The following is a 24,645-nucleotide window of genomic DNA, read 5'->3' on the forward strand; positions in this document are numbered from 1 at the left end:
ACACTGTGCTGTTGAGTATGTTGAGTGTGTGTGTGTGTGTGGGGGGGGGGCTCCTCCTGAAGGTCCACTGTCATCTCAACTGTTTTGAGCGTGTTCTGCTCCAGGTTGTTATGGCTGCACCAGTGGGCCAGCTGTTCAACCTCCAGTCTATATGGAGACTCACCACCATCCTAGATAAGGCCAATGATGGTTCTGTCGTCTGCAAACTTCAGGAATTTAACAGACAAGTCTATTGAGGTGCAGTCATTTGTGTAGAGGGAGAAGAGCAGGGGGGAGAGCACACATCCCTGGGGGACGCCAGTGCTGATTGTCAACCAGCTGCCTCCTGTCTGTCAGGAAATTTCTAATCCATTGGCAGATAGAGCTGGTACAGTGAGATGGGCGAGTCTGGAGTGGAGGATATCTGGAATGACGGTGTCGAACGCTGAGTTGAAGTCTACAAACGAATTTTGCGTGTGTCCCTGGGGAGTCGAGGTGTTGGAAGATGTTGTGCAATCCCATGTTGACTGCATCATCCATTGACCTTTTTGCTAGGTAGGCAAACTGCAAGGGGAAGAGCAGGGGGCCTGTGATTTCCTTCAGATGGACCAGCACCAGTCTCTCAAAGGATTTTATGACCACAGACATTAGAGCTATGGGCCTGTAGTCATTTAATCCTGTGATACAAGGTTTCTTGGGGACCAGGATTACAGTGGAGCTTGTGAAGCAGGAGGGGACTTCACACAGCTCTAGTGATCTGTTGTCAGAGGGAAAATAGGGCCAGCTGGTCAGCACAGACTTTCAGACAGGAGGGTGACACACCATCTGGGCCCGGTGCTTTCCTGGTCTTCTGTCTCTGGAAGAGCTGGCGCATGTCCCACAGATCCTGAGTGCGGGTGGGGGTTCGGTGGGGAGAGGAGAGTGGCTGGCAGGGAGTGCAGTTGGTTGTGTGTTATGGCTGGGGAGGGTGAGGGGTGTGAAAGTTTGCTTTTCAAACCTGCAGTAAAACCCATTTAGGTTGTCAGCCAGTTGATGGTTTCCTGCAGTGTGGGAGGATGGTCACCTGTAGTTGGTAATGTCTTTCAACCCTCTCCAGACTGATGCTGGGTCATTGGCAGAAAATCTGTTTTTCAGCTTTTCAGAGTAGCACCTTTTTACCACTCTGATCTCCTTTGTGAGTGTATTTCTGGCTTTGATGTACCAGATCCTATCTCCACCCCTGTAGGCGTCCTCTTTGGCCTGATGAAGCTGCCTGAGTTTAACTGAGAACCAGGGCTTATTGTTGTAGAAGTTACAGAAGGTTTTGGTGGCCACACATGTCCTCACAAAAGCTGATGTAAGATGTCACAGTGTCAGTAAGTTCGTCCAGGTCTGTAGATGTAGCCTCAAAAACACTCCAGTCAGTGCAGCTGAGGCAGGCCTGGAACTCCAGTTTTGACTCATTGGTCCATTTCCTCACAGTTTTAGCCCAGGGTTTACAGATTTTAGTTTCTGCCTGTAGGTTGGGATAAGATGAATCAGACAGTGATCATAGAGGCCCAGGACTGTACGGGGGACCGAGTGATAGGTGTCCTTTAATATTGTGTTGTGTAGCAATGATCCAGAGTGTTTTTGTCTCTGGTGGGACATTTAACATGCTATCTGTATTTTGACAGTTCATGGTTGAAGTTTGCTCTGTTTACAGTTTATATTCTTTATTTTATTATGTTTTCTTTACATATGTTTTATATTCATTTGTGTCACTTATTTTATATTGTATTTTAAGCTTGTGCAGCACTTTGGTTCAACAGTGGTTGTTTTAAATGTGCTGTATAAATAAACTTGACTTGACTTGACTTAAAATCCCCAAGAATAACGAGTAGGGAATCTGGATATTTGTGCTCCATGTTTGTAATTTGACCAGCCAGGTGTTTTAACACCTCTTTAACACAGGTCTGGGGTGGGGTATAGACACCGACCAGAATAAATGATGAACATTCCCACGGTGAATAGAATGGTTTACAATCAATGAAAAAGGTCTCCAAGTGAGGGTTGCATGGTTTTTTCAACACTGTGACATCCACATATCAACCTTCATTTATGTAGAAGCATATGCCCCCACCCCGTTTTTTTTTCTTTTCCCCAAATAGCTCGGTATCACGGTCCACCTGGAGGAGTTGGAGTTGCGGCAGATGAAGTGTACTGTCCATGATATGCTCACTAATACAGGTTTCAGTGATACACATGGTGGCAGATCTGGAAAAGTCCAAGCTTTTTTCTGTTTACGAGTAGGAGTTCGTCCATCTTGTTGGCCAGAGAGCGGATATTCACCAGGTGGATTGACGGGAGCGCATGTCTAAATCCCCGCTGTGGCAGTTTAACGAACGCTCCGGCTGCTTACCCCCTCGGCGTCCTTGTCATAGTCCTGTAAGAGCTGCAGCAGCCAAAAGCTCGGCAAGACTTTGGTTAAAACTTTCACTTAAAGTCGGAAGAAAAGTGTCTTCAGTCTGTCCAGTGGACAGTTGGAGGCTTAAAAGTTCTCCCCTGCTGTATGTGATCAGTGAGTGGCAGCTGGAAATTAAACATATAAACAAAAACAGAAAAAGTACAAGAGAGCCCAGAACCGAGGCAACCACCTGCGACGCCATTATGATGACTTGAACCAGGAAGTTTACTCATCAACTGCAAAAGGTTGGTTCAAGTCAAATCACATTTTGCTGCTATTCAAAACATATTCTGAATTAACATAAAATAAATTAAAATATGTCTTACAGTACTGTGACCTTCATGTCTGTGAATGTTCTCATTCATCCAGGTCATGGTTATCCAAAGGAGTTGAATCAAGTGCAACTGGACTTGGTATATATCCGTGAAGACGTTTCGCCTCTTGGATGTCGTCCACGGATATATACCAAGTCCAGTTGCACTTGATTCAACTCCTTTGGATTACTGTGACCTTCCCTTTATCGAAAAGGAGATATATATTATTACGTTTTTTTAGGCTCAAATGACTGCCACATTGAATTGTGTTGAAGTTCCTCAACACTGAAACGATTAATGCAGTTTTTGCATGTTTGGTTTTAAATCCTTCCTGAAAACATTTTAATGAGGTCTGAGTTAAAAATAAAAAATCTATCCTTTGACCTCCTTTTCAGTCCCGTCCTTTGTAGTTTTTGCTTTGTGTTTTGAGTCATTGTTCTGTGGAAACATGAATCTTTGCCCAAAACACAGATTTCTTCCTGAATGAAAGAGTTTCTTCTTAAAGGATTTGTCTCAAGTGGCTTCATCCATACTGCCCTTGAGGGCAACAAGCTTTCCAGTCCCTTCTGTTTAAAGGAAGCTTTACATGGTCCTCCCTCCACCATGTTTGGTGGTAGGGATGGTGTAAATTTCGAGTTCCTCCTGTTTAAAGGAAGCTTTTACATGGTCCTCCCTCCACCATGTTTGATGGTAGGGATGGTGTAACTTTCCAGTCCCTCCTGTTTAAAGGAAATCTTTACATGATCGTTCCTCCACCATGTTTGATGGTAGGGATGGTGTAACTTTCCAGTCCCTCCTGTTTAAAGGAAGTCTTTACATGATCCCTCCTCCACCATGTTTGATGGTAGGGATGGTGTAACTTTCCAGTTCCTCCTGTTTAAAGGAAGCTTTTACATGGTCCTCCCTCCACCATGTTTGATGGTAGGGATGGTGTAACTTTCCAGTTCCTCCTGTTTAAAGGAAGCTTTTACATGGTCCTCCCTCCACCATGTTTGATGGTAGGGATGGTGTAACTTTCCAGTTCCTCCTGTTTAAAGGAAGCTTTTACATGGTCCTTCCTCCACCATGTTTGATGGTAGGGGTGGTGTTACCTGCTGGGCTGTGTTTTGTTTGCATCAAACATAGTGCTTTGCCTTCACAAAATCTTTTCTCACAAGGTTTCAGATTTTGACACATGGCTTGTAGCAAGTTCCAGGTGTAGGCTAATGTCACACCTGGCTTCCCTTGCTCCACGCACCCAGTCTGTGAAGTGCTGAAGAGTTACTGATCTTTGAAGAGTCTGAATACATGAGCTGTGCAGCTCTGAAACTTTTAGCTGGTGTCTTGGTCCCTTCTGTTTCTCTTTTTATCTGATACCTCACTTTGGTAGGATGGCTGATCTTGTTAGTGTCAGGGTTTTACCAGATACTTTCTATTTTGTTTCGATAAACTCTACAAAGCTTTACCACTCTTTGTAACCTCCTACAGTAGGACTGATCTGCCATTTCAGTTTTGGACAACATCACCTATATTTACTGTGCAACCAACATTACATGCGCGTGTGAGTGTGTGTGTGTTGCATAACAACTTGAGGCAGCGTGACTTGGAGCAGCTGCTGTGATCTGTCCTGGGCCAAGATACACACACACACACACACACACACACACACACACACACACACACACACGCACGCACGCACGCACGCACGCACGCACGCACACATACAGGTCTGTGGCATTTGTTCTTAGTGTATTTCAAATTTCAATTTAATTTTTCCGTGAATCCAAAGCAATTATTGCATACAAGGAGGCTTGTATATGTCTTCAATAACCCATTTTTATTCTAAATCAGAGCTACTATGTGAACAAGTCATTTCACCATGTCTCCATCAAATTCACCTGATGTAAAATGCATCATCTTTGTAGTTGCACTTGATTTATAATAAAAAAGAGAGCTCAGGGGTCTTTACAGTCACATGGCGAGAATCAGGTAGATACAGTAAACAACAGTAGTATGATGACCTCTGTCTGTAGATGCTCAATTCAGCTGAGAAAAAACTCCACAGAAATACCTTTTCAGGAGGGATGTTTCGGGCGTCTGGGTCTATTCAGTCTATTCCGTTGCCTACCAACACGGGAATCGTTGGATCGAATCCCCGTGTTAATTGGCTGTGTCTGCACGTGGGGAGCCGGATGTGGGTGTGTGTCCTGATCGCTGCAGTAGCGCCTCCTCTTGTCAGTCAGGGCGCCTGTTCGGGGGGGAGAGGGAACTGGGGGGAATAGTGTGATCCTCCAATCTGCTACGTCCTCCTGGTGAAACTTCTCACTGTCAGGTGAAAAGAAGTGGCTGGCGACTCTACATGTATCGGAGGAAGCAGGTGGTAGTCTGCAGCCCTCCCCGGACCAGCAAAAGGGGTGGAGCAGTGACCGCGACAGCTCAGAAGAGTGGAATAGTTGGCCGGATACCATTGGGGAGAAAAAAAGGGAGGGAAGTTTCATTTTGTAGAAAGGTCCAGGGTTTCTCCCCGCCTGCCACCCAGTGACTGCCAGAATAGGCGCCAGCATCCCCATGACCCTGTGTAGGATAAGCGGTTTGGATAATGGATGGATGGATGGATGGATGGATCAGGGTTAGGCTGGTAGGAGGATCCCTTTTCCATGAGGATATATGCACAACAGGTGCTGAGTGGGCAAGGTAAACAATGTCATAAGAGATTTAGAAATGAAAGACTTACTGAAAGCATTTCATATTTTCCCTTTGTCACTCTTCTGCAGGTCTAAGTGTTGATCGTCCATGTGCACGCTCAGTGAAGGTGGACTGCCCATGTGCATTCTCTCAGGTGTGTGCACGTGGAGGAGTGGTGTGGGCACTGAGTGAACAGAGAGCTGTCTTTTACAGAGAAGGACTTAGCAGCTTCTGCTGTGAAGGAGATGCCTGGAAATGTGACAAGATCAGGTCAGAACTGACACAACACCACTGACTTATGTAAACCGTTTTGTTGTATTATTAGCCTTTCTTATTGAGTAGGTTGCATCTGTTAGCCTAAAGCTAGCTAAAATTATTATGTATAAGGGAAAGGTGATTTACTTCAAACAACTTCTAACATTCAGACAATGTTTTCTTCAAATTCTTAATAATTCTCTGTCCTCTGGTTGTTTTCCAGACAGGTTAAAGCAAGCCATTGTTCACTCATTGCTGAAGAAATCTAATTTAGATCCCCTGTCCTTAACTAACTACAGACCAATCTCAAAATTGTCTTTTTTATCTGAGGTTCTGGAGAGAGTAATTTCATCTCAATTGATTTCTTTTATGAGAACTAAGTGTTTTTATGGTTTTAGAGTACTTCATATTACCGAGACAGCTCTAGTTAAGGTCACTAATGGCCTACTGCTGACTGCAGTCAGAGGTGACTGCTCAATTTTAGTTCTTTTAGACTTAAGTGCTGCCTTTGACACAGTTGATCACAAAATCCTGTTACATCGCTTATAGACTTAAGTTGGCATCAAAGGCTCAGCTCTTAGTTTATTATGCTCTTACCTCTCCAACAGAACTTTTTCTGTTGTTCTGGATAACTTTACTTCCTTGATGGCTCAGCTGCGTTGTGGTGCCCCTCAAGGCTCAGTTCTTGGCCCCCTTCTGTTTTCTATAAACACGCTGCCCCTTCGCCAGGTCATTCAAAATCACCATGTGCTCTACCATTTTTATGCTGACAACACTCAGTTATACATGCCACTAAAACCCACTGATCCTAGCGCCCCAACAAATCTCACAACTTGCCTCTCTGACATTAAATCCTGGATGTCAGAACATTTTCTCAAATTTAATGATGATAAGTTTGAGGTCATTCTGTTTGGTCCCAAAAATTCCATCAGCTCTTTTGTTACTAATCTTGGTGGTCTGTAAGGTAGTCTTAAGCAGGCTGCTAGGAATCTTGGGGTAATATTTGATGCTAACCTCACTTTTGATAACCAAATCAAACATGTTGTTCAGTCATGCTTTCTCTAGCTCAAGGTAATCGCCAAAATTAGGTCATTTTTATCAATTGCTGATCTGGAAAAAATTGTACATGCTTTTATCTATTCTCATCTTGACGATTGCAACGCATTTTATTCAGGTATCAGCAAGGGCTCCCTCCCGCCACTGTGTGCAGTTGGTACAAAATGCCGCTGTTCGGCTCATTACCGGGACAAAGAGGCATGATTGGTATACGTCCTCTCAACCTTAAGATCCGCAGATAGAGCCCTGCTGGCTATTCCCAGGTCTCGGTTTGTCACAAAGGGTGAGCGGGCTTTTGCTGCTAGAGCCCCCACACTGTGGAACTCTCTTCCTATTGAACTAAGACAAACCAAGTCTCTAGCTTCTTTTAAATCTGGTCTTAAAACTTTTCTTTTTGTGAAAGCTTTTACAAATGTTTGATATGTATTTTATTTATTTATGCTGTTTTTGTTTTTACTCGTATTTATTTGGTCTTATTCTTATTTTTGCCTTGTCTGGTATTATATCTTTGTAAAGCACTTTGTAACGTTGTTTTAGAAAAGTGCTATATATAAATACATTTATTATTATTGTTATTGTTATTATTTCTTTCATTTTTCCTGTTTTACATCCTGTAGAGCTGGGTCCAAACTATGGACCTGAGGCACTATAGGGCATATGTCACTTGATTGACAGTACTCATCGTAATATGTGGGCTTTTCCGAGTAGGGCGATCCTCTGGACTGCATGGATGTTGATGTTGCCTGGGATATGGTTGGTGAACTTTTCCATTCTCTTCATGAGTCCTAGAGCTCCGATGACCATTGGTGTTTTTTCGGTCTTCATACCCCACATCCTGTTGATTTCAATCTCCAGGTCTTTGTACTTGGTCAGCTTCTCTGTTACTTTCACTGAAGTGTTGTTTTTTTTTTTTTGGATGGTATTGCCATGTCGATGAGCATGCACCTCTTTTGCTTCCTGTCCTTGATAATGATGTCGGGCTTGTTGGCTTTTATCTGTCTGTCAGTGTGGATGGGCATGTCCCAGAGGATGGTGACATCATTGTTCTCAGTGACCATTTTTGGCTGATGTCCATACCACTTCTCAGTCATCTTGATCTTGTAACTCCCGCAGATCTTCCAGTGTAAGTATGCTGCTGCCTTGTTGTGCCTGTATATGTACTTGGTCTTTGCCGGTTTTGGGCAGCCTGAGACAATGTGGTCAATGGTTTCTTCGTACATTCCACAGATTCTGCATTTTGGGCCTGTTCCATTTTTGATGATGCAATAGTGATAGGATCTGGTTGCCAGGCTCTGGTCTTGTGCAGCGATTACCAGGTCCTCCATCTTTGCTTTCAGTCTGGTGCTCCTCAGCCACTGGTGTGTCTTTTGTTGGTCCACGTCTGCGTCTTTCATTCTTTTTGGATACTTCCCGTGTATTGCTTTGTCCTCCCAGGTTTTTTGCAGTTGCTACTGGCCACGGTGTTTTGCTTTCTGCTTCACTCGTTTGGCATAGATAGCTAGATTCTTTTATTAGCCACACGACCAAGGCCGGTGGAATTTGTTCTTGGTACACTTTACACTCTGCAACACAATACATACATGGACAACAACAGACACTCCACATATTATCCCGAACAATAAAGTTACACAATAACAGAAATAAACATATCAGGCATAAAAGGTGAATGGTGGTATTTATGCCAGTGGCATGTGAGGACGGGACTACAAGGAGGAATTCAGAGTCCTGATGGCTAGGGGGGGGGAAACTGTTTGCGAAGCGTTTCGTTTAGTTGACAGTGACCTATAGTGCCTCCCTGAGGGAAGGAGCTGGAAGAGGTGATGAGCAGGATGTGACAGGTCAGAGGTGATCTTCCCTACTTGCTTTACAGTCCGGTCAGTATGTAGAGATTCAACTTAGGGTAGAGGGTTGCCTGTGATTTTTGGATGCCTTGTTGACAATCCGCTGCAGTTTTTTCCGTGTTTGACTGTCCGTGCCACCATACCATACTGTAATACAGTGGTCGGGAACGTATGGCTCGCGAGCCATATATGGCTCTTCCGGTGACGGCATATGGCTCCCAGACAATTTTGAGTTGAAAATTATTTTTTTTCAAAAAAATCAGTTTGGAACTGATTTTAAAATACTTGTGATATTTCTTAATAATACTGTGTCATTTTAAAGTAAACAGAAATTAGTTTTGAAGATAAATTTCACGGGTCACGGGTCACCCGTGGGTCGGGTCGGGAACCAATGGCTCGCGAGCATGTCCGGGTCATTGTAAAGGTGAAGAAATCAATTTTATCAGATAGCCAACTAGTTTATACGCTTCAACCATTGTAACGGAAAAGATGGCGAAAAGAAAAAAAGACGATGATTACCGTGCATTCCAGGCTGCGTGGACAGAGGAATTTGCATTTGTGGAGAGAGCAGGATCTGCGGTATGTCTAATATGCAATGATAAAATTGCATCGATGAAACGGTCAAATATAAAGCGGCACTTCGATACGCACCATGCTTCATTTGCATCGAAATATCCAGCGGGGGACAGCAGGAAAAGGGCATGCGAGGAGCTACAGCGGAGAGTGCAGACGAGTCAGCAGCAACTACGTGTGTGGACCAAGCAAGGTGACGGGAATTCCGCTAGCTTTGCGGGGGCTTTGGCAATAGTAAGGAATGGAAAGTCATTCACAGATGGCGAGTATGCCAAAACATTCATGCTTGATGTGGCCAATGAACTGTTTGATGACTTCCCAAATAAAGACAAGATAATCAAACGAATAAAAGACATGCCCCTGTCAGCAAGAACTGTGCACGATCGTAGCATCATGATGGCAAATCAAGTCGAGGAAACACAAATTAAGGACATAAACGCCGGGACATACTTTTCTCTCGCGTTAGATGAGTCAACAGACGTTAGCCATCTATCTCAGTGCAGTATCATTGCCAGGTATGCTGCAGGTGACACACTGCGTGAGGAAAGCTTGGCTGTTTTGCCAATGAAAGGGACAACAAGAGGAGAGGATTTATTCATGTCTTTCATGGAGTTTGCTAAAGAAAAAAAACTACCGATGGATAAACTTATTTCTGTCTGTACTGATGGTGCACCCTGTATGTTGGGGAAGAACAAAGGATTTGTAGCGCTTCTCCGTGAACATGAAAAGAGAGCCATCCTAAGTTTTCATTGCATCCTGCACCAGGAGGCGCTTTGCGCTCAGACGTGTGGCCAGGAGCTTGGCGAGGTGATGTCTCTGGTCATTCGAGTGGTCAACTTTATTGTTGCCCGAGCTTTAAATGATCGCCAGTTTAAAGCTCTGTTAGAAGAAGTTGGGAATCATTATCCCGGTCTGCTTTTACACAGCAACGTGCGTTGGTTGTCAAGGGGGAAGGTGCTCAGCCGTTTTGCAGCTTGCCTGAGTGAAATCCGGACTTTTCTTGAAATGAAAGGCGTCAAGCATCCTGAGCTAGACAACACTGACTGGCTCCTGCAGTTTCACTATCTCGTGGACATAACTGGCCATCTGAACCAGCTCAGTGTGAAAATGCAAGGTATTGGAAATACAATCTCATCCCTTCAACAAGCAGTGTTTGCATTTGAAAGCAAGCTGGAAGTCTTTCTCAGGGACATTGAAACAGGTCGTCTTCTGCACTTTGAAAGACTGCAACAATTTAGAGATGCATGCTTAGCAAGTGACTCCACTCAACATCTGGATCTCCAGCAGCTAGCTGGCTTTACGTTCAATCTCCTGCAGTCATTCAAAGCACGTTTTGGAGAATTTCGTGCGCGCACTGGTCTTTTCAAGTTCATCACTCATCCACATGAGTGTGCAGTGGACAAAATCGACCTGACATGCATCCCCGGGGTCTCTATCGGAGACTTTGAGCTGGAAGTTGCTGACCTGAAGGCATCAGACATGTGGATGAGTAAGTTCAAGTCACTTAATGGAGAGTTGGAAAGTCTTGCGCGACAGCGAGCAGAGCTGGCGAGGGAACACAAGTGGACAGAAATTAAAAATCTTCAACCTGAAGACCAGCTGATTCTTAAAACTTGGAACGAGCTTCCTGTGACATACCACACAATGCAGCGTGTGAGTATTGCCGTATTGACCATGTTTGGCTCTACGTATGCATGTGAACAGTCTTTCTCGCATATGAGGAACATTAAGACCAACCTACGCTCACGTTTAACTGATGGAAGCCTCAACGCCTGCATGAAGCTCAACCTCACCACGTATGAACCAGACTACAAGGCCATCAGCAAAACCATGCAGCACCAGAAGTCGCATTAAAAGTAAGACATATTTAATTTATTTTACGTTAAAAATACTATATGGCTCTCAATGAAATATATTTAGAAATATTTGGCTTTTATGGCTCTCCCAGTCAAAAAGGTTCCCGACCCCTGCTGTAATAGAAGATGTTATGATGGACTCGATAATGGCTGAGTAAAACAGAACGAGAAGTTGATGTTTGATCCGGTATTTTTTAAGCTGCCTTTTGCTCAACGACATTTTCTGTTGGTGGGGTTTCTGGGACATCAAGCTCTTTCTTGAATTGTGCAGCTTCTGTATTGATGGAGTAGATCTGATGTTTTACTGTTCGGAGGAGTGGGTCATCTGTTTTTGTCAGGTATGCATCCAGCCTGATAGTGGTAGTCTTGAAGGTCAGTTGGAGTTGGACTACGCCTCGTCCTCCTGAAGCTCCTGGTAGGTACAGCCTGTCGACATCTGCTTTCGGGTGGTGCATCTTCTCCATGGTCAGCATCTTTCTTGTCTTGGTAACTAGTCTCTTGATGTCGTTCAGTTTCCAATTGATGATGTTGAAGCTGTACGTCACTACAAGTATTGCTAGGGTGTTGATAGCTTCAATTCTGTTAGCCGCATTGAGTTCACTCTTCAGTACCATACGCACTCTCCTGTGGTACTCTTTCCGGATCTTCTCCTTCATGGTTGAGTGTTGTATGCCGTCTCCTTCATTCACTCCTAGGTACTTATATGTGCTATCTTGGTCTAGCTCTTTGATTACGGTGTCAGTGTCAAGGTCTAAGATTGCAGTCTTGGTAAGTGCCAAAGCTACTTTCTTGAAAGTGGCTTTGGCACACTTATCAATTCCGAATTCCATCTTGATGTCATCGCTGAAGGTCTTGACAATGGTGAGTAGACCCTTCTGCTGATTGTCGTCCTTGGTAAACATCTTGAGGTCGTCAATGTAGAACAGGTGAGTCAGTGTGCCATTCTGTGATTTGTGCCCATAGCTGCTGTTGTTCAGTAGATTGCTGAGTGGCGCTAGTGCAAGGCAGAAGAGCAGTGGTGATAGTGAGTCCCCTTGGAAGATTCCGCCTCTGATGTTGATCAGTCTCGATGTTAACCCTCTCCTGCCCAACAGTTGTTGGGCAGACTCTGTAGATCTTGAGGCTCTTCTCTATCCAGGAGTGTGGCATGCTGTCAAATGCCTTCCTGTAGTCAATCCATGCTGTTGACAAGTTCTTTTTCTTCGATTTGACCTCATGCAATATGGCTTTATTGATGAGTAGCTGGTCCTTGCATCCGTAGCAACCTTTTTTACATCCCTTCTGTTCTGCTGGTAACAAGTTGTTTTTGTCAAGGAAGCTATGGTCCTCTCTGTGATGATGGAGGTGATGATCTTGTACATTGTTGGTAGGCAGATGATGGGTCTGTAATTCTTTGGGTTCTGTGTCTCCTCTGTCTTCGGGAGCAGGTACGTGGTTCCCCATGTGAGCCATTTGGGACATTTCTTTGGATTCTTGATGATGTCATTGTAGGCCCATGTGATGTCTTCGTGGATGCTGGGCAGGTTCTTGATCCAGAAGTGGGCAATTCTGTCTATCCCTAGTGCCTTCCAGTTGTTGGTCTTGTTAATGGCAGCAGTGGTCTCAGCGGTGTTGATGTCTGACCATTCTTGGTTCTGTATGTGTTTGTATTGATCCTGTTGTTGCTGGATCCATGTAGCTCCCTCATTGTGTCTTTTGTTGTTCTCCCAGATCTTACTCCAGAACTCTTCGACTTCTTTGATTGTAGGTGGTTCATTGACATCTTTCTTCTTCTTGCCCAGCTCATGATAGATTGTTTTTTGGCATCTTCTTTGAAGATCTTGTTTTGCCAAAAGAACTTGCTCCTCTTGTCGAATCTCCTGAGTCTCTGTGCCTTTGCTTGAATCTGTTGTTTCAGCATCTCTTGTTTATTATTGTCTCTTTATTTTATTTTTTTAAGCCCACTCATATCTGACAAGAAGCTAATTAACATTATCAACCTCTTGGACTGATAAAGTTAATTTAGAGCTCAGTAGTTTCTGAGTTAGAGGAGTTACTTGCCCCATAAATGTAGGAGTTACTAGCATTATTTTGTCAGTGGTAGCATTACCTGTAGTTGTGGTAATCTTTGTAGTTGTGGTCCCATTAGTAATTATATAATTTAGGACAGTGTTTCTCAACCGGGAGTCCGCGGACCCCTAGTGGTCCGTGGTGTAATTGCAAGGGGTCCGTGAAAATAAAATATCTTTAAAAAAAAAGATCCTATGACATTTATAGAAATAGGATTATTTTACTCAAATGTGACTGAGACCTTTATCTACCTAAACTATAAAGGGTAACAGCACTTTTTTCTCTAATTACATCTGTTTCACAAGTGTGATTTATTGTATTTTAATAAGAGATCTCGCTCCTGTTTGCATTGTTAAAAGTTACTGCATGACGCTGTTAATACAAACTTAACACGATCTGCATCCGTTTCCAAATTATGAGCCCCCTAGTGTTTCAGTGGGCGTACACCATTCATTTCTTAATAATGATTTTATTGTGAAACATCTGCAGGAAGGTGTTGTGGGAAAACTCAGTAACTTGCAAGATTCAGGTTAGCGCTTGAAATTAAGCTAATGTTATAAACAAACAAAGAAGAAGATGATAAGCACAGTTACACGAAGAAGAAGAAGAAGAAGAAGAAGAAGAAGAAGAAGAAGAAGAAGAAGAAGAAGAAGAAGAAGAAGAAGTCGTGACACCATGGAGAGATGGCTCAAATTAAAAAAAAACGGACGACGGAGACTCGGGGCCACCCGAAAAGAAAACCAAAACAGACAGCAAAAAGAGACTTTTCAAAGAAGATGACGTATTATTTGGATTTACGGCAGCTGATTCGGAACCTCAGCAGCTTCTGTGTTTTTTATGTGGAGAGGTACCGTCAAACCACGCCATGACACTGGCCCACCTGCAGCGGCACCTAAGCACCAGGCGCCAGTCATCAGTCACCAGGCACCAATCATCAGGGGGCAAGACTGCTGACTTCTGCAGACGGAAGTGGTCGGAGTTCAGGGGAGCGCAACATCACATGCGTGCTGCAAGTCAGACTTCAGCAACTTCCCTTCAAGCATCTTACCAGGTAGCTTTGCTAATCGCTAAAGCTAAAAAGCCGTATACAATAGCGGAGGAGCTAACTGCACCAGCAGCAGCAGCAGCAGCAGCTATCCTAGCTGAAACTATGGTGGATAGGAAAGCAGCAGATGCAGTCCGGTCAGCACCGCCGTCTGTCTGTCTAACGACACAACATGCCGCCGCAGAGTGGGTGAGATGGCTGGTGACGTTGTTCAGCAGGTGACCGATAAACTGAAAAGAGCGGGCTCTTTTTCACTACAGCTAGACGAGTCTACTGATGTGAATGGACAAGCCCAGTTGGTCATGTTTGCTCGTTTCAAAGATGACACAGTCAACGATATAGTTGAACACATCGTCTTCTGCAAGCCACTACCTGAAACAACTACGGGGGAGGACATTTTTAATTTGATTGACTGTTTTTTCACGGAGCACGCGCTGGACTGGAAGCGCTGTTCGCATGTATGCACAGATGGGGCAGCGTCTATGACAGGTCGGCACCACGGAGTCGTCTCTCGCATCAGGCAGGTAAACCCCAACATCCAAAGCATGCACTGCGTAATTCACAGAGAAGCGTTGGCTTCAAAACGCATGAGCCCAGAACTGGACAGTGTTTTGACTGACGCTGTGAAAGTGATTAACTTCATTAAATCACCACCTCTCAACGCAAGACTGTTCCACAAGCTGTGCGACGAAACAGGTGGTGACCATCATCAGCTGCTGCTACGTACATACAGACAGACGTACGTTGGCTATCAAGGGGGAAAACACTACAGGGACTGTGGGAACTGAGAGAGCAGGTGCGCGGTTTCCTCTCCCCCGAGCATGGACATCCTCTGGCTGCTAAACTTGAAGACCAGACCTGGTTGGCTCACCTGGCTTACCTTGCTGATGTTTTTGGCCGTCTGAATGAGTTGAACACAAGCTTGCAAGGTGATGATAAAACTGTTCTTCAGATGTTTGATAAAGTTTCAGCATTCATGAGGAAAACTGACCTCTGGTTGAGACGGTGTGAAAAGCGGGATGTCAGTAATTTCCCTCAGCTTAACTCTTGCATAGCTGACATGAAACAGAACATGAAGCAGAACATTTTGAAAACTGTAAAAATGCCCCTGGCCAAACTGTCAGCTGAGTTTCAATCCTACTTCCCAGACATTGAGGACATGTGTACTAGACATGACTGGATACGCAGGCCAGTCATGCCCAGCAGCATGGATACAGCACCAGAGCAACTCCATGAGAGCCTCATTGACCTGTCTTCAGACAGTGGCTTCAGACTGAAGTTTTCAGAGACATCACTAACACAGTTTTGGTGCTGTGTGGAGAAGGAGTACCCAGAGCTTGCAAAAGAGGCTCTCTACCAGTTGGAGCCATTCAGGTCTACATACTTGTGTGAGGTCACTTTCTCAGCTCTGACACACATAAAGACCAAACAGAGAAACAGACTTCAAGAGAGAGGTATCATTACAGCTGTTGCCACTATTCAACCCAGGTTACAGAAACTCATGAGCGGCAGACAAGTACAAGTGTCTCACTAACGGTTACACAGCACACCTCACCACACATGAACTTTTCGCCACACCACACCCAAGTGGCACACAAACAGTGAGGATGCTTTGCTTTGAAAGCACACACACCATCTGCCTCTACAGACAAAACTAAGACTTAACTATACAATATCCATTGAGATTTCATACTTATGTTTGTTTTTGTTCTTGCAGAGTGCATAAAAATTCTGTTTTGTTACATATTTCTGGAAGTTACTGCATAAAAATTATGTTTTGTTACATATTTCTGGAAGTTACTGCATAAAAATTCTGTTTTGTTACATATTTCTGGAAGTTACTGCATAAAAATTCTGTTTTGTTACATATTTCTGGAAGTTACTGCATAAAAATTCTGTTTGTTCCATATATCTGAAAGTTACTGCGTAAAAATTCTGTTGTTACATATATCTGAACGTTACTGAATACATATTCTGTTTTGTTACATACACTACCGTTCAAAAGTTTGGGATCACATTGAAATGTCCATATTTTTGAAGGAAAAGCACTGTACTGTTCAATGAAGATAACTTTAAACTAGTCTTAACTTTAAAGAAATACACTCTATACATTGCTAATGTGGTAAATGACTATTCTAGCTGCAAATGTCTGGTTTTTGGTGCAATATCTACATAGGTGTATAGAGGCCCATTTCAAGCAACTATCACTCCAGTGTTATAATGGTACAATGTGTTTGCTCATTGGCTCAGAAGGCTAATTGATGATTAGAAAACCCTTGTGCAATCATGTTCACACATCTGAAAACAGTTTAGCTCGTTACAGAAGCTACAAAACTGACCTTCCTTTGAGCAGATTGAGTTTCTGGAGCATCACATTTGTGGGGTCAATTAAACGCTCAAAATGGCCAGAAAAAGAGAACTTTCATCTGAAACTCGACAGTCTATTCTTGTTCTTAGAAATGAAGGCTATTCCATGCGAGAAATTGCTAAGAAATTGAAGACTTCCTACACCGGTGTGTACTACTCCCTTCAGAGGACAGCACAAACAGGCTCTAACCAGAGTAGAAAAAGAAGTGGGAGGCCGCGTTGCACAACTGAGCAAGAAGATAAGTACATTAGAGTCTCTAGTTTGAGAAACAGACGCCTCACAGGTCCCCAACTGGCATCTTCATTAAATAGTACCCGCAAAACACCAGTGTCAACATCTACAGTGAAGAGGCGGCTGCGGGATTCTGGGCTTCAGGGCAGAGTGGCAAAGAAAAAGCCATATCTGAGACTGACCAATAAAAGAAAAAGATTAAGATGGGCAAAAGAACACAGACATTGGACAGAGGAAGACTGGAAAAAAGTGTTGTGGACGGATGAATCCAAGTTTGAGGTGTTTGGATCACAAAGAAGAACGTTTGTGAGACGCAGAACAAATGAAAAGATGCTGGAAGAATGCCTGACGCCATCTGTTAAGCATGGTGGAGGTAATGTGATGGTCTGGGGTTGCTTTGGTGCTGGTAAGGTGGGAGATTTGTACAGGGTAAAAGGGATTCTGAATAAGGAAGGCTATCACTCCATTTTGCAACGCCATGCCATACCCAGTGGACAGCGCTTGATTGGAGCCAATTTCATCCTACAACAGGACAATGACCCTAAACACACCTCCAAATTGTGCAAGAACTATTTAGAGCAGAAGCAGGCAGCTGGTATTCTATCGGTAATGGAGTGGCCAGCGCAGTCACCAGATCTGAACCCCATTGAGCTGTTGTGGGAGCAGCTTGACCGTATGGTACGCAAGAAGTGCCCATCCAACCAATCCAACTTGTGGGAGCTGCTTCTGGAAGCGTGGGGTGCAATTTCTCCAGATTACCTCAACAAATTAACAGCTAGAATGCCAAAGGTCTGCAATGCTGTAATTGCTGCAAATGGAGGATTCTTTGACGAAAGCAAAGTTTGATGTAAAAAAAATCTTATTTCAAATACAAATCATTATTTCTAACCTTGTCAATGTCTTGACTCTATTTTCTATTCATTTCACAACATATGGTGGTGAATAAGTGTGACTTTTCATGGAAAACACAAAATTGTTTGGGTGATCCCAAACTTTTGAACGGTAGTGTAGATCTGAAAGTTACTGCACAAGAATTCTGTTTTGTTAACTATATCTAAGTTACAACTGAAAGCTCTTATTTTTGCCCCAAAGAGTGAATAAATGCTATAATGCAATTTAAAATGCAGTTTCTACTGTTTCTATCAAATTGCAACCCCCTCCCCCAAGATCAGGTGGAGGGGTCCTAAGGGTAGATCAAAAATACGCAGGGGGTCCAGGACCCCAAAAAGGTTGAGAACCACTGATTTAGGAGACTGGATTAGTTTTAGGATTAGGCTGGATTAGGCGACCCTGAGTAAGGATAAGTGGTTTGGATAATGAATGAATATTGGATGAATGATTAAATGTCTTCTCGTGTTGGGGGTGGGGGCTGTTGTACATTATGAATACATACTGTATATATTCATCCTTAATGGTGTGGTGGTTGGAATATTGTGTGTGTGTGAGAGAGAGAGAAAGAGAGAGAGAGACCTTTTATCTCCTATATTAATCTTTAAAGGTAACGTGTTTAAGTTTTTCCCCTCATCCATCCATCCATCCATCCATTATCCAAGCCGTGTATCCCAATCGGGGTCGTGGGATGCTGGAGCCTATCCCAGCAGTCATCGAGTGTCAGGCGGGGAGACACCCTGTACAGGCTGCCAGTCCATCACAGGGCTGACACATTCACACCTAGGGACAATTTAGTAGGGCTGATTCACCTGACCTACATGTCTTTGGACTGTGGGAGAAAACCCACATAGACACAGGGAGAACATGTAAACTCCACACAGAGGACAATCCAGGATGACCCCCAAGATTGGACTTCCCCGAGGTTCGAACCCAGAACCTTCTTGCTGTGAGGCAACTGCGCTAACCACTGTGCCACCATGCTGCCGATTTTTCACTTCATTCTAGCCTAAATTTGAGCACTGATATGTTTGTGGAGTAAACCTCTGTCCCATTCACTCCCCATCTGATTTGTTATTGTGGCCTGTATTGGGCTCATTGTTTGAGAATATCAGAACATCAATTAGCTCCTACCCAAAAGCTGGCCCCCTTGGTGCCCCAGGTCCCCTTTATAAGCATTCATGTTTACTCACTTCAACCGAGGATAAGCACAAGTTGCGAAAATGGCTGAAGAGAAGCCGTTCACCAGACAGAAAAAATCCCTAGCGTGCCTCCTAAAAAGTTTCAGACAAAGCAAGGGCAAAACCTAAGCTTTGACAGCACAGGAGAATGTGGTTATCAGCTATCTTGAGGGAGTGCCAGCATTGCCGATGCCCAGTTTCCACTATCAATGCAACATGAACTGACCGTTACACTGCTGAAGTATAGATCTACAGTTAGCTGGTGTGGGCATGAGACATTTAACTGTGTTGTTGTGTATTATCCAACGGGGAGCCAAAGTAGTCAAGTAATCAAGACATACCACCTGCAGAGTTGACGTACTTCCACTTAAGGGTTGAATGATGTATTTATTTCTCTGTCTGTAAATAACACCGGTACTGACTGATATGCTTTACCGGGAGCAGCCATGGAATATGACACTCTGCTTACACTGCTACAGAGAAGGTCACAAAATCCTATATATTTATGGTTTAGCAGTCCCACTTTCTTATCCCCTCGATTATCTGCCAAGCTAATGGGTTTAAATTATGCATTCAAGGAATAATCAAGATAAGCATGCAGGGCTGTACATTACAATAGTTTGCTCATATTTGCTATTAAATGTTATTCTGTGTACTCACACGTGCAGTCCATTTTATTACTAACAGATTTGTAAAATCAGCAAGAGAAATAAATATTACAAACTTGGTCATTTTAGCAGACTTTTACAGCTTCACACCTGGCTTCAGTCACAGTGCTGTCGTTTACAGTTTGGTTTTATTGACAATTTTAATCTGTTCTGGGAGCGCTCTTCTATTTTTAACACGATGGACTCAATGTGATGGCCTGGTGGCCTGTCCAGGGTGTCTCCCCCCCTGCCACCCAATGACTGCTGGGATAGGCTCCAGCATCCCCACGACCCTGAGAGCAGGATAAGCGGTTCGGATAATGGATTGGACTCCATCCAAATCGAGCAGGCTCATGAATGCTGGCTGCAAACGTGTTTTATTCCATTGTGTCCAGCTCTCATGTTCGTACTATGGACAACAACATTCGGTACCTGCACACAGGTGTGGATAGTTCCGTCACTAATTGACGTCCACAGGGGCAGAGTGCTTTCAGTTTTGGTTTCGTTGTAAACCATACCGATTCAAGTCCTTTGGTGAGTCTGATCCATCATACTGGTGACTGTCACCCTGCCATACTAATTCCTGTAATAATAAACCAGACACAGACCCCATAATCTCCTCATAATATACAGTGATCTAAACAATTTGTTGCTAGTTCGGACTTCAATTATCAGTCACCCACAAAACCATGCACCTCAAACAATAAAATTGGCTTTATTAAAGTCATTTTTAGTTAATGATTTTATACGTTCCCATAACCTGGACTTCACCCTACTGACCGAGACCTGGCTGGATGGAAATGGCGCAGTTGCGCTCATTGAGACTGCACCTCCTGGCTTCAAATTCATCCAGACCACCAGATCTGATAAGAGAGGTGGTGGAATACTGCTGTCTTCTCTGATTCCTATAGCTGCAAGGAAATCCCCCACAGGGAATCACGTCTTTTGAATACCTTGCTTTTACTATATATTGTAATGCTACGGTTTTAATAATTACTATCGGCCACCAAAGTCTAAACATGGCTTTCTTGATGAATTTTCAGAGCTACTGTCTGTGGTTTCCACTGAATATGATTGTTTCATCATCCTGGGTGATTTTAATGTTCATGTTGACAGTCAAACAGACCCGATGCTAGAAACCTAATTCGCTTACTGGAGGCATTTGCTGTCACGCAGCATGTTTCTGGACCCATCCACAATAAGGGACACAATCTGGACTTAGTCATATCAAAAGGACTTCATATTACTGTACCCTTTGTCGTGGATGTCGCTATTTCAGATCACTGTTGTATACTTTTTGATGTGTCTGCTCTTTCTGTACAACAGAAGAGCATTCGAATGACCAAAAAACACTTCGTTGACAATAATACAATCGAAACCTTTAAGAAAACTGTAAATGAGTTGTCACCGTTCATAGCATCACAAACTGAGGATCTTGTGAACAGCTTCAACTCAAAAATACGGAATATCTTGGACAACGTTGCACCTGTTAAAACTAAAAACATAGAAAACAAAAAGCCCCCTGGAGAAATGGAGTGGTTGTTAGGGAGCTTGAGAGAGAGAGAATATTGCCAGGCAGAACGACAGTCGAGAAAGACTAAACTTCAGGTTCACCATGAAATTTACAAGGATAGACTGAACAAGTTGCAAGAGCTTGGGGTGAAGAAGAGGAGCATGACTTTGCCTCAATCTTACACCAGCTGCTTTGAGGTGGGGTGAACCAGAGCATGCTCTTGTGGGCTTTAGCGACCCAATAGTAGCCTATGATGCTGGGCAATCCAAGTCCCCCCAGGGACCTCTTCCTCTGCAGTAATGTTCTACCAGGTCTTGGATGTTTACCAGCCCAGATGAATGAAGAAATTATACTGTCAATTGTGGTAAAAAAAGATTTGGGCAAGAAGATAGGTAGACACTGGAACATGTATAGGTAGCTAGGTAATATGTTCATTTTTACTGTCTGTACTCTTTCCGCCAGGGAGAGTGGTAAGTGACTCCACCTCTGTATGTCGGCTTTGACTGTGGTCTTGACTGTGGTTTCTCTTCCATAATGTGCGAATGGATTGTGTGATTTGAATACCTAGATATTTAAATCCTGCATTAGACAGCCTGAAGGGTATGGACGATAATGATATCTCTGTAGCCAATTGGTTGACAGGAAACTCTCACTTTTGTGGATATTTAATTTGTATCCTGAAATCACAACGAAAGATTTCAAAATTGAAATAATATGGGGGATACTACTAAAGGATCACTCACATACAAAAGGAGATCGTCACCATATAGTGAAACCCTATGCTCAGCGCCCCACCTTCTAATCCCCTTCAGTCCTTTCTCCACCTTCAGAGTGATCGATAGTAGTTCAATAGCAATAGCAAACAATAACGGGGAGAGTGGGCACCCCTTACGTGTCCCACGGGAGAGTGGAAATTTTGGACCATTGAGTATTTGTGCATACTGCCGTGTGAGGAGATGAATAAAGTAGCTCAATCCAAGAGACGAGGCCAGTGCCAAAACCCAACTGCCATAGGGAAGAAAATAAAAAAGCCCACTCCACCCTGTCGAAAGCCTTCTCAGCGTCAAGGGACACAACCAACTCTGGTTCAGTAGAAGATGGCGGAGTATGAATGATGCCAAGAAGCCTTCAAATGTTTGTAAAGGAGTGCCTCCCTTTTATAAAGCCGGTCTGGTCCTCCAATATGATTGAAGCCAATACTGATTCCAGTCACTGAGCAAAAATCTTTGCGAGTATCTTGACATCTACCAGTAGGAGCAAGATCGGACGAAATGAAGCACAACTCAACGGGTCCTTGTCTTTCTTAAAAATCAGAGAAATTGAGGCCTGTATGAGAGTGGCTGATAGGGATCCCAGACAGTGCCACTTACTGAACATTTCTAATAGTAGTGGGGCTAGTTGGTCTGAAAACTTCTTATAGAACTCAACCGGGAATCCATCTGATCCTGGGGATTTACCTCTTTGCATAGACTGTATCACTTCTTTTATGTCGCTAAGTTTTAACGGGGCGTCAAGCATCTGCTGGTCACTAGTCGAAATCTTGGGAAAGGTTAGCTTCTCAAAGAATGAAGCAAGCTGGGCATCGCCATCTGGGGATTCTGAGGTGTATAACCGGGAATAAAAGGTTTTAAAAATGTTGTTTATCCCTCTTGGGTCAGATATAATGGAGCCTGTCTCATTTGATTTGCAGCTACCCTAGCTTTTAGTTGATGGGCCAGGAGATGGCCTGCTTTGTCTCCATGTTCATACATGGACCCCTGGGAGTGGAGGAGGAGTCGCTCAGCCTCTCCTGTCAGCAGAAAATCGAGCTTGGTTTTAAGTGTCATCCTATTTTTGTATACATCGGGTGGTTGATTGGTTGAGAGCAGATTGTCAATATTTGCAGTGGATGTTTCTAGTTCCTGCAACGTGCTCTACAGAGCTTATTAGCATGAGCTGTATATGAAATAATATTGCCTCGTATAAAAGCCTTGAGGAACTCCCATAACAGGGATGTGGAAGTCTCTTCATTTTGGTTGGTCTCACAGAAAAATGTCACTGACTCAGAGAAACATTTGCAGAAGTTTGCCACTACTAGTAAAATGGGGTCTAAACGCCAAAATCTAAATCCCTTGGGTTTAAGGTCGAAGTGTAGATCCAAGATCACAGTTGAGTGATCTGATACTGTTATTGGGGAGTATTTAGGTATATAGCCGTGAAAGTTTCTGCTTCCTCGGGCGAGGAGAACCGTTGTCTAGCCCCGTTTTGAAGTGTGATTTGTAAGTGAGCTGGATAAAGCAGGGATGGCTTGAGACCTAAATCATACAGCTTCGACATGACTTGTCAGTACTTCACTCGTTGCTCCAGCACCTCTGGGGTATAATCCTCGAAAATCTGTACAGTTGAGCCACGATATTGTAGTTTACCCCGACGTTTGCAAGCCTCCCTGATAATCTGGTCTTTGATCTGGTGGCAGTGTAGGCGAATAATCACAGGACGCGGCCTCACTCCGTTTTGTGGTTTAGCAACGAGTGCCCTGTGTGCTTGGTCCAGTTCCAGTAGTGACGCGAGAATCTGTTCGCCCAGTAGTTTGTGAAAAGAATTCAGTGGGTCTTGGCCCCTTAGTGGATTCAGGGAGGCCGATGATTCTGATGTTGTTTCTGCAACTCTGTCCGTCCAAATCCAGTGTTTTAGCCATTAGCCTAGCATTGCTTGCGGCTAGAGCCTCACATCGTTCCTCTAGTTTTCTGATGCGCTGGTCCTGTAGGTTGGCGTTTGATTCCAAAGACTCGATGGGTTGACCGTGTTCCGTCACCACAGACTGTATTTTATCCAATTTTGCCTCCAGGACCACGAAGCTCATCTTAATCTCTGCCCTGAGGTCTGCTATCATGCTAACGATGCTCGTCTCGGAGGAGCCGTTACCTGCAGGCATGTCGTCTGGTTCGTCTAGTTTTGATAATTTATGATGTTTTGGCATCGTGCTGAAGTGTTAAAAGACTGTTAGCTGTTCACGACTCTACTTCAAAACTATCTGGGATGGTGAAAAAAGTAAGAATTGAAAGACATTAGTGAGAGAGCCTGAGGTTATGCCTCCTCTCACATGTTCCCCAAACCGGAAGTCTTTCTTCAACTCTTATTAGGGTTGCCAATCGTTCCTTAAAATAAGGAATCGTTCCTTATTATATATATATATATATATATATATACACACACATACATACATACATACATACATATATATATATACATACATACATACATATATATATATATACATATATGTATATATGTGTGTGTGTGTGTAGTGTAGTGTAAGGCACGTTATATTTGTTATGCCCGCGCTGCCCTTTCCATCCAACCCCCGTCCCTGTCCCCTGTTCCTTATTTCAAGCTGTTGGCAACCCTAACTCTTACACATCACCCTGTGTTTCTCCTTGTTCTTGAAATATGTATTCACCACAGCCATTTCCATCCTTTTCACAAAATCCACCACCATCTGTCCTTCCACATTTCTCTCCTTGACTCCATACCTACCCATCACCTCCTCATCACCTCTGTTCCCTTCACCAACATGCCCATTGAAGTCCACTCCAATCACCACTCTCTCCTCCTTGGGTACCCTCTCCACGACGTCATCCAACTCACTCCAGAATTCTTCTTTCTCGTCCATCTCACACCCAACTTGCGGGGCATATGTGCTGATAATATTCGGCAATACACCTTCGATTTCCATCTTCATACTCATCACTCTGTCTGACACTCTCTTCACCTCCAGCAC

The 24,645-nt window shown here is 43.7% G+C and overlaps 1 protein-coding gene across 1 annotated transcript in view; it reads left to right on the forward strand.

Annotated features, from left to right (window-relative positions):
- The window catches only part of tecpr2 (tectonin beta-propeller repeat containing 2), a 152,072-nt gene that overhangs the window by 62,648 nt on the left and 64,779 nt on the right, over positions 1-24,645 (forward strand). The window contains exon 18 of the mRNA XM_056295835.1: positions 5,472-5,652. Coding sequence (XP_056151810.1) covers positions 5,472-5,652 — 181 coding nt within the window. The remainder of the gene's footprint in view (positions 1-5,471; positions 5,653-24,645) is intronic.

This window comes from Lampris incognitus, chromosome 16, assembly GCF_029633865.1.
Source record: "Lampris incognitus isolate fLamInc1 chromosome 16, fLamInc1.hap2, whole genome shotgun sequence".
Classification (NCBI taxonomy): domain Eukaryota; kingdom Metazoa; phylum Chordata; class Actinopteri; order Lampriformes; family Lampridae; genus Lampris; species Lampris incognitus.